The 13,892-nt window shown below is 37.4% G+C and overlaps 1 protein-coding gene across 3 annotated transcripts in view; it reads left to right on the top strand.

The window, feature by feature from the left end:
• The window catches only part of PlexA (plexin A), a 119,588-nt gene extending 105,940 nt beyond the window's left edge, over positions 1–13,648 (top strand). For 2 of the 3 annotated variants that reach the window (XM_066399088.1, XM_066399089.1), the window contains exons 6-16: positions 2,237–2,366; positions 2,425–2,587; positions 2,880–3,088; positions 3,147–3,480; positions 3,540–4,119; positions 5,592–5,880; positions 5,932–6,183; positions 6,270–7,313; positions 7,375–8,320; positions 8,378–8,523; positions 9,425–13,648. In XM_066399088.1, coding sequence (XP_066255185.1) covers positions 2,237–2,366; positions 2,425–2,587; positions 2,880–3,088; positions 3,147–3,480; positions 3,540–4,119; positions 5,592–5,880; positions 5,932–6,183; positions 6,270–7,313; positions 7,375–8,320; positions 8,378–8,523; positions 9,425–9,601 — 4,270 coding nt within the window. In that variant the 3' untranslated portion in view covers positions 9,602–13,648. The remainder of the gene's footprint in view (positions 1–2,236; positions 2,367–2,424; positions 2,588–2,879; positions 3,089–3,146; positions 3,481–3,539; positions 4,120–5,591; positions 5,881–5,931; positions 6,184–6,269; positions 7,314–7,374; positions 8,321–8,377; positions 8,524–9,424) is intronic. The other variant, XM_066399091.1, reaches the window with a different exon arrangement.
• The last annotated feature ends 244 nt before the right edge of the window (positions 13,649–13,892 follow it).

Below are 13,892 nucleotides of genomic sequence, written 5' to 3' on the forward strand. Positions count from 1 at the left end.
AGAGTCATTTGTATGCGGATTTGTAATTTTGAAAAATTGATCCGCCTGAAAATTTTGACCCGAAAGCGAATTTGGCCCGAAGCTATCAGAGCTCCTCGGAGAAAATAGTCAGTTACTTAGAGTGTTAAAAAATGCATTTTTCATTCAGATTTCTGAAACCGCACAATTTGAAAAAGCTGTTTTGAACTCACTGATTAATTCATTTCGAATTTTTTCCCCGGGTTACTTTGGGTTATTCGCGTTCCATGTTTTTACGTGAACGAAACCTAAAAATTCAAGTGGAAGACTTTAACAAGTCAAGATTTCAAGTTAAAATAATCAAATTCCTGGACATTTTCAGGAAGAACAATAATAGGAATGGAAAAGAAAACTCGAAAGGTTAGTCGAGACTGACCTGAACTCACCTGAACTGGGAAAGAGGTGATAATTTATTGCCTGTGGAGGTGATAAATAAAACGTCTTGATTGGGTCATCCTGTTTTCCTTTGCAATTACCGTCTGTGTGATAGTAAGTTGTGGAAAATTAACCTCCAGAGGAAAGGTCTTTAAGACGCATTTCCACCAACGCGTGTTTTTCAAAATTAGTAGTCATGCGCAATGATAAATTTGCAGATATTCCAAATTTTCAGAATTTCATTAATTTTCAACATCAGTTTTCGTTCTTTCAATCTTCTCTATTATTCGCGCAAAATGTCCTGCCTAAAGACAGAACAAAGTTCGATTTTTCTGGATTCTTGTCTATCGTACATGTACTTTTTTTGGCACTATATTTTTCAGTTTGTAAGAAACTGCTTAACAGAAAATCCCGTTTTAATTGGGTATTTGCAGGATTATAAACAGGTGAACATGGAAAAAAGGAAATCAAATAACACTTGGGAACTGTGGAGAAAACAAGTTTACTGTCTAATTTTATGAGATATTGAGGTTGGTTTAATTTTCCCGGTGTTCGCAGACAGTCTCATATTACCTGTATAACAACAGCCAAAATTAAAATAAAAACTCGACTTTTTTAAAAACGCGATATCACATTCTATAAATACGTTAGCAAAATATACATAAGTAACTATCGCTTTTTCAAACATGAAACCGCAAACAAGATACACAAAGACAACAACAATGTATCGCTAAAATATCTCGGAATTTAACGATATATCTTTTAGCAGAAATTTCTGTCTTTAATGTCTTTAATATCTTTAATTATATGTATCTTCAATTTCTCCAGTCTTCATCGCATCGCCCTGAAAAATGCCTTAGTAGTGGCAAGAATATAATTTTTTGCGTGAAATAACGGCATTCCCAATGCAAAAAAGATACATGGGACGGCTATTTTTAATCTACCTGCTGATAAAAACAATGAAATTCAAATATAAAACTCTGTTCCGTCTTGATTGTATCGCCCTGAAAAATGCCTTGGCGGTGGCAAGAATATGATTTTTTGCCTGAAATATTGCGACATGACCGTAGGGTTGAAGCACTTATCTCCATTAACAGGGCCGGCCTTAGCAAGTTTGGCGCCCTCGGCGAAATTTTTAATCACCGCCCCCCTGCCCCCAAGAAAAATCGCCGATCAGGAAAATCCGCCGCTCTTCCTGGTCTGCCGCTCTGGGGCGTCGCTCTACCTCGCCCCCTCGTGCGACTGATACTGTCCGTTAATGGACGTCTAATACAATTTTGTTGCCCGATAAGGCTGTAACAACAAATATGTTAAAGGAGTCTGTACACAGAAAATATATCTCTCAGTATTCTGCAGTTAAACCTCAAAACTTTGTTCTATAGTGTGGAGAGTTGCTGCTTGGATTTTTTCTTTTTAAGGTAACTTTTCGGTGTGCGAACAAAGGAAGTTCCTATCCGCCACTTTCCTTGGATTTACAATAACGCAGTGGTAGCCGATAACATTTTGTGTCTTTCTACAGTATTCATCCCGTTTTTCACTGTTAACTCAATTAAAAGCGAAGAGAAATTCCTTTTATGCGTGACCTCCTTGAGAACTTGAACCCTTCCGACATGCGATGAACCTTTCTTGGAGGTTTAATATTAGGAACATAAAACTAGACTGTTCCTATTCCACTATGTGAAAGAGCATGATGTATCGTAAAAGCGTCTACTAAGATTGGCCTTTTAACATGTGCAAGTTCCTTGAGGTCAGCTTTTACTATTGAGATGCAATTACGCAAAATATTCCTTTATTTACAGCTTTTTCTAAGGAATTACTACATGTTTGTTATTTGTTGTTCCAGATGTAGCCTTAGATCTGATTGCCAAGATGCTGCGAAAGATCCCCTCTACTGGATAAGTTACAAGAGCGGTCGATGCACCACCATTACATCTGTGATTCCCAATCAACTACAAAGGACTACAGCGAGAACAGTAACTATTTTTTGTTGAGAAACTGGCAAGATTTCATAACAACCTTTCCATTTTCCAGTTGGACCTGGTAATAGACAATTTACCAAGCCTCAGTGGGCATTTTCTTTGCGCCTTCACTGCCTTAGATAAAACCTTAGTTACCAACGCAACAAGAAAGGGTTCAGGGGTGAATTGTACTACTCCGAGAACGGATTTGTTGCCATCAATACCTTCAGGCCAACGTAAGCGTTAAATATTCACAAAAACATTTGTTTTAGCTTCAGGTCTAAAATAACGTCGCTTTTGAATGCTCATGAAGCATCAGTGCTCAAACGCCTTGTCAAGCGGTACCCGGATCAAACTGGGCACTGCTTGAAAAGAGGTGCAGAATCTTGGGCTGCTTTGCAGTGATAAACGGGCGGCACTCCTTAGATTTTAATGTAATAAGTAATTTTTGAGCCGACTTGAGAGGCACATCTGGCCTAACTAGAGAAATGGTGACTCTCCATATATCTTCCAATTTCTAATTTTCAGATCACTTTACCGCAAAGCTTTCAGTGAGAATGACTTCAGGGCCAGACTTCGTAGCAACAAATTTTACATTTTTCGATTGCAATACTTATAGTTCCTGTACTCAATGCGTTTCGTCTTCCTTCCCCTGTGATTGGTGCGTAGATGGTCATAGATGTACCCATGACACTGCCGAAAATTGCCGCAATGATATTTTGGTTACTGGTGTTAGTGTGAGTATTCCTAACTCTCGTGGACTTTCAGAATTATAAGTTCCCTTGAATCTTTCAGAGAGCTGGCCCGAGCTACAGGTCAGGGCCAGCCTTCTGCCCTACCATCAACTCCACTGTAGGCAACAGTCCGGAAATTCTCGTCGCTTCTGGCATCAAGAAAGCGATTAAAGTAAAGGTCCATATAATTGGACAATTCATTGTGCAGACCAGGTTCGTCTGCCAGTTTAACATCGAAGGAAGAGTCACTAGCGTGAATGCCCAGCTGCTAGGGGATACCATATATTGTGACTCCATGGAGTTTTCTTATTCCTCAAGGGCACCGAACATAACTGCCACGTTTGCTGTTATTTGGGGCAGTTCGAAACCTTTAGACAACCCCGACAATATACACAGTAAGCTTTCCTCGGCAGGGCCCTCAAGTCCCAAAATTTAAATTCAATTTGCCTTTTAGTTGTGATATATCGTTGTCATGATATGGCCGATAATTGCGGAATTTGCCTCGCTTTATCCGAGAAATATGAGTGCGGGTGGTGCCAAAGTTCGGACAGATGCGAAGTTAAAGAACAATGCGAGCGAGGCTCCGCTGTATGGCTGAATCGGAGTCAAACGTGTCCAAACCCAGAGGTGACGTCTTTTAGTCCAGAATTGGGCCCATGGGAGGGAGGGACAAATATCACGATACAAGGAATCAATCTCGGGAAAACGTTTGTGGATATTTACACAGGAGTAAGCATCGCCGGCATTAACTGCCAGCCTTACGAGCACTTGTACATAAAAACGAAGCAAATCGTTTGCATCGTCGATGGTCCTGGAACCAAGGAACCACGCCAGGGGCCCGTGACGGTAAAAGTGGAAGATTACAGGGGAGAGTCCAAGACTCACTACAGATTCGTGGATCCATCGATTACCGGAATTTCTCCCAGATATGGGCCGAAATCTGGAGGCACAGCTCTTCAGATTACAGGGGAGTACATGAACGCTGGAAGTAACATTCAGGCATTCCTCGAGGATTTGCCGTGCAAGATTGTCTCGTAAGTGTACTTCGATTAGCGGATAGTTAAGCTACACTTGGAAAATCGAGATTAAATGGAGCATTAAACCGATAAATATTGCGACTGCAAGAAATATCTAAGATTGTTTTCGAACTAAGTTTGAGTGTAATGTGCTAACGCATAATAAATAGTTAGCAACGTAGATAAGCTTTATTACAAATAATTGAGTGCTTAAAAGCTTTAGCGGATATAGTCATTACGCTAAAAGCTATATTGTACTAACCAGACTAGGAAGGCGGCGAAGAAATATAAAATGTGGAAATTCTAAATATCCTAATCTCAGGAGTATATCTCCCCCTGTCGTATTTATCTCCCCTATTTTCTCTATATAAAATAGCAGGTAATTTTGTTGAGTTTCAGTCAATATCCGACCAACTAGATACCTTACATTAGCCGTTAGCACAATGTAGTTGTTTATCTTTACTACCAAAATATGCTTTCCAAATAATTAAATGTTTGAATCGGGGCGAAGTAAGGAATCCCCTACACTTATTACCCCATTTTTAGAGTGCAATTATTGTTTTACGCCTAGCTCCTCCAGTTCTCGAGATATTCATTTTTTATTTGCCACGCATGGCATCAACGTGTTGTGAACGCCCACAGTAATTTTTTTGACCTAAGTTAGCAACAGAAAGTTGGAAAAATTAGTGCAAATATTATCTGTAAATCCCCTAAAGTTTCAGAATTCTTTTCGTTTTTCCAATTTTCGAAATATTTGCTCCAAATCCGGGATGTACCATGGGGGTACCCCCCTCTGAAGTGACCTTAGAGTCATTATAAAGAGTATCACAAGTCTCTCTTACCATTTCCCGTCTTTTATGCGATTCGCTACTGACCACTTACTTAAAAGTACTCACACAGGTCAGATACAGGGTCATCAGTTTATACGAGCAGTATTTCAGCACGCCATCAGAACACCACGTTGCGAACCGATTCTCTCGCAACTAATACAGTTTTGAAGACATTTGGCGCAAGATTAGAATGTGAGAATGTTTTATAGCCTGCACAAATCGACATGTCGAGGTGGTTTTAATGTTTACAGTGTAATAATTTGTCTAGTTCTTAAAGTTCGGGATGGGAAAATATAGCCCCGTCCCAGAAGTGGCATGACCCATAAAGCGAACTCGTGGCTCCAGTTAAACTGTGTCTCAAGAATTGTAGGAGCTCGAGGTGTGAGGAAAATGCACATAAATTACCCAATAAAATTTCAACATTCTATATCTAATAAATAGTGTCTATACATGAGATAGATTTATCTTGATACAAGGTCAGGTCTGTTGTAACCGGAAGACTTCTGCATATCTGATAGTAAAAAACTCGTTGCATTTACCAATTTGAAGCTGGTTTTATGGTCAGTTTCAGTCTATTTGTTGAAATTTAAAGGCTCGACTTTCCAAGGTTACTTTACATGCATAATCCGAACTTCTCATTAGTACTTAAATCCTCTTCAGAACGGAACAAAACCAAGCTCTATGTATTACGAGTGCCTCGGTCACAACATCGAAGAAAAAGCTAAGAATGAAGTTCGACAAAGGAGACAGATTCCTCGACAGCATGATGTTCGAGTACGTGGAAGACCCTGTAATCGAATCTGCAGAGTCCGGAGTCCAAACTGGCCAAATTAAATTCCCTAAGGGTATTCCTGCTGGGGGCATCAAAATCTCTGTCACAGGAAGAAATCTGGCTTACATTCAAAAACCTCAGATGTATGTGTTCTATGAACAGAAGATGTTTATAAGCGTAAGTGCTTCAAGAAAAATTTCTTCGAAGGTGCTTATGTGTGTTTTATAGGAATGCACTGTGTTAAGTAACACCAGCATGGCCTGCATGAGCCCAGTAATAGATGAAGTAGAAGATTCCAAACTAGATGCGGACAATCCATTAAAACTGGAATATGGTTTTCGTATGGATAATGTCACCGGAGTTCAAAATTTAACGCAATCCAAGAAGGAATTCAATCCCTTCTTGTTGTATCCTAATCCTACTTTCTATCCATTTGACAAGGAGGTCAAATACTACAAGTCAGATTACCTGAACATAAATGTGAGTATGAAATTTATATAGTATATAACAAAGAGCAGAAAAAAGAATAACTGAGACGAATGATAATATTCTCTAATTATTTTTAGGGCCAAAACATCGATAGAGCCTGCCAAGAATCTGACGTGGAAGTCAAAATTGGAACAAGTTACTGCAATGTAACATCACTATCTCGCCAACAATTAACATGCAGACCACCTGAAGCACAACCTCCAGCGGTGGACCCCACCGGCCAAACTAATGGGGAGGCTTTACCCGAAGTCGTTGTAATAGTCGGAGGTTCTCTACGATACAACATAGGTCACTTGTCATATTCATCTCCACAAAACTTAAACGGAGCTCTTACAAAACCAGCCATATATGCGGCTGTAGTCATAGTATTTATTATATTGACGTCCTTTATACTATTCTTGATAGCATATAGGAGGAAATCGACCGAAAGCAACAGAGTGCTCAAAAACATGCAAGAGCAAATGGACATTCTAGAATTGCGTGTCGCAGCGGAATGCAAAGAGGCCTTTGCAGAGTTACAGACTGAAATGACGGATCTGACCAGTGACCTCACATCCGGGGGTATTCCCTTCTTGGATTACCGGACTTATGCTATGAAAATTCTGTTTCCAAATGAAGATGATCATGTAGTGCTTCAGTGGGAGCGACCGGAGCTCATTTGCAAAGAAAAGGGTCTTAGACTTTTCGGTCAGCTGATAATGAACAAAACGTTTTTGCTCTTGTTCATAAGAACCCTAGAGAGCAACCGATATTTCTCTATGAGGGACAGAGTTAACGTGGCGAGTCTGATAATGGTCACCTTACAGAGCAAAATGGAATATTGTACAGATATTTTGAAAACATTGCTAGCAGAACTAATAGAGAAATGTATGGAAGGGAAAAGCCACCCCAAGCTTCTTCTGAGGAGGACTGAAAGCGTAGCTGAGAAAATGCTAAGCGCATGGTTTACTTTTCTGCTATATAAATTTTTGAGGGAATGCGCAGGGGAACCATTGTTTATGCTCTTTCGAGCAGTGAAACAGCAGGTCGACAAAGGACCTGTAGACGGCATTACCTCAGAAGCGAGATACTCCTTGAGCGAGGAGAAGCTTATCCGACAATCAATAGATTTTAGACCAATGGTAAATTTTTCTAATTAACTGTAAGACTCGTTCTAATTAATTTTTATTATGATTATTTCAGACTGTGTATGTATCAATATCTCAGCAAGCATTCGTGGGTGGTTTAGACATTAACACAGAAAATGTTCCTGTAAAAGTCCTTGACTGCGATGCTATTAGCCAAGTCAAGGAAAAATGCCTGGATACTATATATAGAGCAACGCCATATTCACAGCGCCCAAGGAAGGAAGATCTCGACTTAGGTAATTTTCTTGAGCTTACCAGAGATTTATGGGTAATACTTTTCTCGTTTCTAGAATGGCGCACTGGAACTTCCGGGAGACTGATATTACACGATGAAGACACCACAACCAAAGTGGAAGGCGAATGGAAGAGAAGAAATACCCTTCAGCATTATAAAGTACCTGATGGTGGTTATCTAAATTTAGTATCAAAGCAAAGTTCAATATACAATTTAAGTATTTTCTCTGACAAGAATGATAAAGCTCACAAATACGAGACTCTTAATTTAAGCAAGCTTAGTTCAGTAAGTCCCCCTCTAAGTAGAGCCACCAGCCCTTTGAATCATGACCATGACCAAGGGCTGAAAGTGTGGCACTTAGTCAAGCATCACGACAGCGATAACCAGAAGGAAGGAGAAAGGGGTAACAAGATGGTCTCAGAGATATACCTAACAAGGCTTCTCGCGACGAAGGGAACTTTACAAAAATTCGTCGATGATCTCTTCGAAACCATATTTAGTACTGCTCATCGCGGGTCCGCTCTGCCCCTTGCCATCAAATACATGTTTGATTTCCTAGATGACCAAGCACTGCAACACGGAATCTCAGATCCTGAGGTGGTGCACACGTGGAAAAGCAATTCATTACCCCTTAGATTTTGGGTTAATTTAATTAAAAACCCCAATTTTGTATTTGACATCCATAAGTCGAATATAGTAGACGCTTGTCTGTCTGTAGTTGCTCAAACTTTTATGGATTCGTGTTCTACTTCAGACCATAGATTAGGTTCGTATTCGGCTATTTTTTAAGACACTCCGCATTAAAACATGATTCCATTTCTAGGTAAAGATTCCCCTAGTTCTAAGCTTCTGTACGCCAAGGACATTCCATGCTACAAAGAATGGGTTGAGCGATACTACTCGGACATCAAAATGATGCCGGCGATCTCAGATCAAGATATGAATGCCATGTTAGCTGAAGATTCAAGAGTAAGTACGAATTAAACTTTTAGTTAATTCATATCAATTTAGGCTAAGAAATTTGATTCGGGAGTTGATTCGATGCCAAAACGTCAAGAAAATATTGCATGAAAAATTATGCCATATTTTTATGCTTATTTAGTGCATATGCAGAGAGCGAAAAGAAACTTTGTCTCCCCTGGGAGTTTATAGAACATAAAATCCGATAGCACTACAAGAAAAGTGAAGTCCTAGTCAAGATCTGGATAAAAGTTTAATGAATGTAATTTCCATGAAATCATTCATTGAGGAAGTTGCCGTGGTTTTCGCAATAAAAACTTGCAGTACTTGAACAACTGCAAAATCAAAAGACCGATGTATTATCCTGTTACTGCCTCAATTATCGAAAAACCACTAAAACGAATTAAACGAGTATGTTTATGTACCGGGGTAAAACCAGTTAGATTTACGTACTCCAAAAACTGTATAGATTTTTCCCATACAGGATGGCACAGGCAAGAGTTACCGTTGCCATCCATATGTAATTTTCAAATGACTTAGTAAACGGCTGAACGTGTCGATTTAAAAATCTAGGGGGAAAAAGCTGTCCATCAAAGTTAATGTTTTTTAAATTGGACCATGATATGGTCTAATTGCCCCTGATGGTGCGCAACATTCCAAATTAAGGATATTCGCACCCTCTAAACGAACATTAAAAAGTAGTAAAAATCGACATTGATTGGTTAGGACTTATTCCAACTTCTCTACGAGATTTTTTTTGTTTTTTAACTTTTCTTCGCTACATCAACTCCAATTAAACTCATGTAATTCTTGTTCACAAATGGCAAAAGTTCCTACTTACTAGGATCACCATTAAAACGTTATTTTACATTCACCATTATGTCATCAAAACATTATCTTTCTATTTCAGCTTCACACAACAGAATTCAACACCAACTGCGCCCTTCACGAACTGTACAATTATGCCATGAAGTACAACGAACAATTAACTGTTACTCTAGAAGAAGACGAGTTCTCGCAGAAGCAGCGCCTGGCTCTGAAGCTGGAACAAGCACACAACATAATGAACGAGGCGGGACAACCATGATATTGGCCTGACCTGACGTGCCAGTCAGCAGAGCTCGATTTGATGTGCTCATCAGATGACACTTTGCCCATTCATCACAGCACAGATGACGGTGTTGACCTGATGAGACCATCAGCCCCGCCCTTGTCACCTGCACTTCAGGAGTTAGCTTGCTGATAAATGTTATACGCCAAATTAGTCCCCTGTCTTCATGTTGACCACTTGCCATTGGAGCTTCGGTGGTAAGCATAAATTTAATACATTATAACTACACAGGCATAAGGAAGTTCGACACGGTCATCCTCCTAGTTGCAGGAAATTATTCATTGTGCTTCATTGTTGAATTGTCGTATTGTTTGAAATTAGGATTTTTTTTGTTAGCGGGCTAGCAGGAATCAATAGAAATCATTCCCTAGGAAAAACGCTCAATTGATAAGTGCCTTGGATTAATAAAATCAAGTAGTTGTGGTGAGACATATTGGAAATGGAGTTTAATAAAGAGGCTTTGTGCACAAAATTGAGTTTTGCAATAAAAATCAAACATTTACAATTATTCCTAATTAAATTTTTCGAATTTGGGAATAAACGTTTTGGGGAAACATCTCCACATTAAGGTCACTGTCTTTCAAAAATTAATAATATCGGAGTGTTTGGAAATTCCTTGAATTTGCACTTATTACTGGAAGGAAGACGGTCATGCAAGTAATTAAAGTCCATTTATTTCCAAGATAGACAGGATCCAAACAAACGCACGCACACAGTCACAGCAAATCTATTGAACAGGTCCGCACTTAGGCTCTCTTAAAATGTCAAAAAAGACGATATGTGAGCTTATTGCTAAAATAATTTAATAAATTAAAAGCTTAAGTATATGAGGGTATCGACAAATTACAAACAACGATAAATAACAATTGATAACCTTACATATGTGGGTACGTACAAAAGGAACGAAAAGAAAACTGATTGCAACTCTGTAAAATGATACGTCACCTACAGGTGTAGACCAATCAGCGGCTGGCCACGTAGTGAATGGCACGTTTATTATTATTTTGATCGTGTCTATCTCGACCATAAACAGACTGTACGTACCTGCTTGCACCTCAAAGCGTTTAGTCCCACAATGAAATAAGTGCGTTTTTATTTGACTGAGGCAAGAAGGCAATGATGGTTATAGAGAAACAAAGCAAAATTCAAAAATCAATTTAGCTAAACCACTATGCGTATAAACGTTTAGGGTTTTTTGTCTTTATTTTCGCAAAAAGTTTCCCATCCTCACATCTTTTATAAAAATTTAAAAAAAAATAAGAAACTTCTCATTAGTAGCAACAAAAAAAAAACACAATTTGGGGGTACACAATAAACACAAAAAACAGGGCAAAAAATAAGTGTGGCAAGTGGTGTAACAGAAGGGGAAGGACTAAGTAATACATATCCTTACGGACTATTACTTCTTTGTGTGTTACGAAATTGCTGTTGTGCAATTATAATTGTTCAGTGTATATGAGGGGTCGATACTCACTCAAGTAACTCGAAGTGCCTCTCGTAGATTGAGTGGGTGTGTCCCCAAAAATGAATGTACTATATTTTTATGATAACAATACTAGACTTATGCTTTGTTGTGCTGATTGTTTCAGCCTTAGTCCATACTATCGATAACTGAAATATCAAGTTTAACAGTGCTTTTTGATATGTGTATAATTATTATTAAATCTTTATACAGTTTATAATATTTTTATACTTTAGTTGAACGTTTGTACCCTACTTCTACTATATCTTTTTTTTAAAGCATGTCATGTTTGAAAACGGTGGATTTAAAACGTACCCATTTGGTTCTTCGAATATCTTTTTTCATATGCTGAGAGTGTATCGATATTGATGTCGATGTCATATAATCAATTAATTCGGTAGAATTAAGGTACATCAATAGAATGCAATCATTCATGATTGTCTTCCGAAACGAGGAAGCACCAGGGTGTAGATTACTTGCGACCTTTCAATCATTTAATGTCAAAAATCTATACATGCGAATGCTTCTTTTTTAATGGACCAAAAAGATAATTTAGAGCCTACTTTCTGTACATGACTTCATTATTCCATACGAAAACTTCAAGAACATATCCAGCCCTTGAGTTAGACTTGCTTTAGTTACCATAAATTTTGGGTTTTTAAATGATAATTTGTAAATATCGTAATATACTCTAATTTTTGTAATATTTATTTTAAATTTAGATCCTTTTACCTAACCTTCCCAGCTTTTATAAACTTATTTGTTTTCGAATATTTTATAGTTTTATTACTACATAAGAATGCAATTTTTGTACAGAACATTGTAATTTAAACATAAGCATACATACATTGTAAATTAATTGTGGTAAACTAGTGATACATCATCAATATTTTCACATTACCCGCAAAATGTGATGCGATGAAAGAATAGTAGACTAAATTTTTTTGTGCGTCCATTGCAAATGATGCAGGCCATGCACAGGTGGGTTTTCTACGTGTTTTGTGTATGTATCATAAGGCTGTGTAATTTATTGTGGACAAGCAGCATATGCGTTTCCTTACAGAAAATTCGAAAAACTTCCCATTTTTTGCAAGTTTCACAGCATTCCCCAAATATTCTAGCTGGCCCAAGCACCTAATACAGATCTATCTAGTGACATACCTCATGTAAAATATCGTGTGAAAATAATCAGAGAGGACACTTTTCTGTACGGAAATGTAATACGACATATTAACGTTAGTCATGTGATTTTGTAATTTTGGAAAACTAATGGAAGCTTTACATACTGTTTCGTCGCTGCATATAAAATAGAACCATAATCCAAATAAGCTAGAACCATCGTTATTTGGGTTGCATAGGTTCACCCTGATCGACAAACGATAAAATAGGAAGGCACTCGGATGTTAAAATTACTTACCTGCATACCGATTAAAACTAGAAATTTATATGCAGCTAATAGTCTCAACCCCTCATTCAAATTACTCATTCAGTCAGTCTGAGTTTGACTACTCCTTAAATTTCTTAATTTTATTCATTACTGAATGTTTCCATTATAAGAATAATTGAGAATGGCACTCAGTACCATCTGTACTCTTTACCTGTATTGTTTTTACAGTCTTTCAAAGCACCAGCTTTAACCATGATTCAATTTATGTCGTAATATGCTCATAAATGAGGAAAATGTCAATGATTCCATGCTTAACGTTCTCTCAGTTTTCATAAGTTTTACATCCAATGAAGATAGTTTCCTATGAATGACGTGTAGCATATAAGAAATTGTCAACCACATTCCTGTATAATAGTGAGAGTGTATTTGTATACTTAATGTCTAATTTAATTGTGTGTGAATATATTAGAGTATAGCAGGACTGTCTGTTTGCATATTATGTATTTTTTGCAGATTCTATAACCAATACACATTCATACTTCACAGTCCTGATATCCTTCATCATTCCTATAAATTTATAAATTGAGAAACATTCAGTGATCTTGTTTAATTGCAGCAGTTAAATTTCCTCTGTATTTTCGCAAAAGACTTTTTCTTAATTTAGCTCTATTTCTTATTTTTAAGCATAGATATGTGGAAATTCTTAATTAAGGGAACAAAAAATGTGAATGCTGCTTCTCTATTTCATATAATATTACTTATTTTATGTCGTTGGCACTTATGAATACTGTCACCGTCCTTACCGAAATAATAATGATTTTTTTGGAACACTTAAGTATGCATATCATTCAGATATAGATGTTTTATTTTTATTTGATTTGTGCCTAAAATAATTTAACTTTTATGGTTTTTATTTTAGTAATGTGTACATAGGATTTTTATGCCAAAAATTGCTTCTGAGTAACTGCATATTAAGAATTGTAAATAATAAATGTATGTATGTAAAGTATGGCTTGGCGAATGGATATTATGTTTATATGTACGCATCCATCGATATTATCCATAGTATTGTATGTATATCCGATTGCATCTGCAATAATATGAATGGTAATGTATTACTATATGTTATTTTAAAAGACTGAATGGAGTTACTAAACTACTTAATAGTAAAATATGGATTGTCTTTTATTAATTTCCCCATACTTCATCTCCTTGACAAAAAGGTGACTAGCAAGTTAAACATGAGACAAATTTAAGAATATTTATCTATACACTAAACGAGGACATATCTCAAAAGAATTATTACTGAAAATGTGAATAAGAATTAAAGTAATTTCTTGCAGACAGAAATGCAATGGCCAAATTCTTCGTCAAATCCGCTCAATTTCATTTGCGTGGTCTATTAAGGTTATTCCGAA

The sequence above is a fragment of the Euwallacea similis genome, chromosome 18 (genome assembly GCF_039881205.1).
Source record: "Euwallacea similis isolate ESF13 chromosome 18, ESF131.1, whole genome shotgun sequence".
Lineage (NCBI taxonomy): Eukaryota > Metazoa > Arthropoda > Insecta > Coleoptera > Curculionidae > Euwallacea > Euwallacea similis.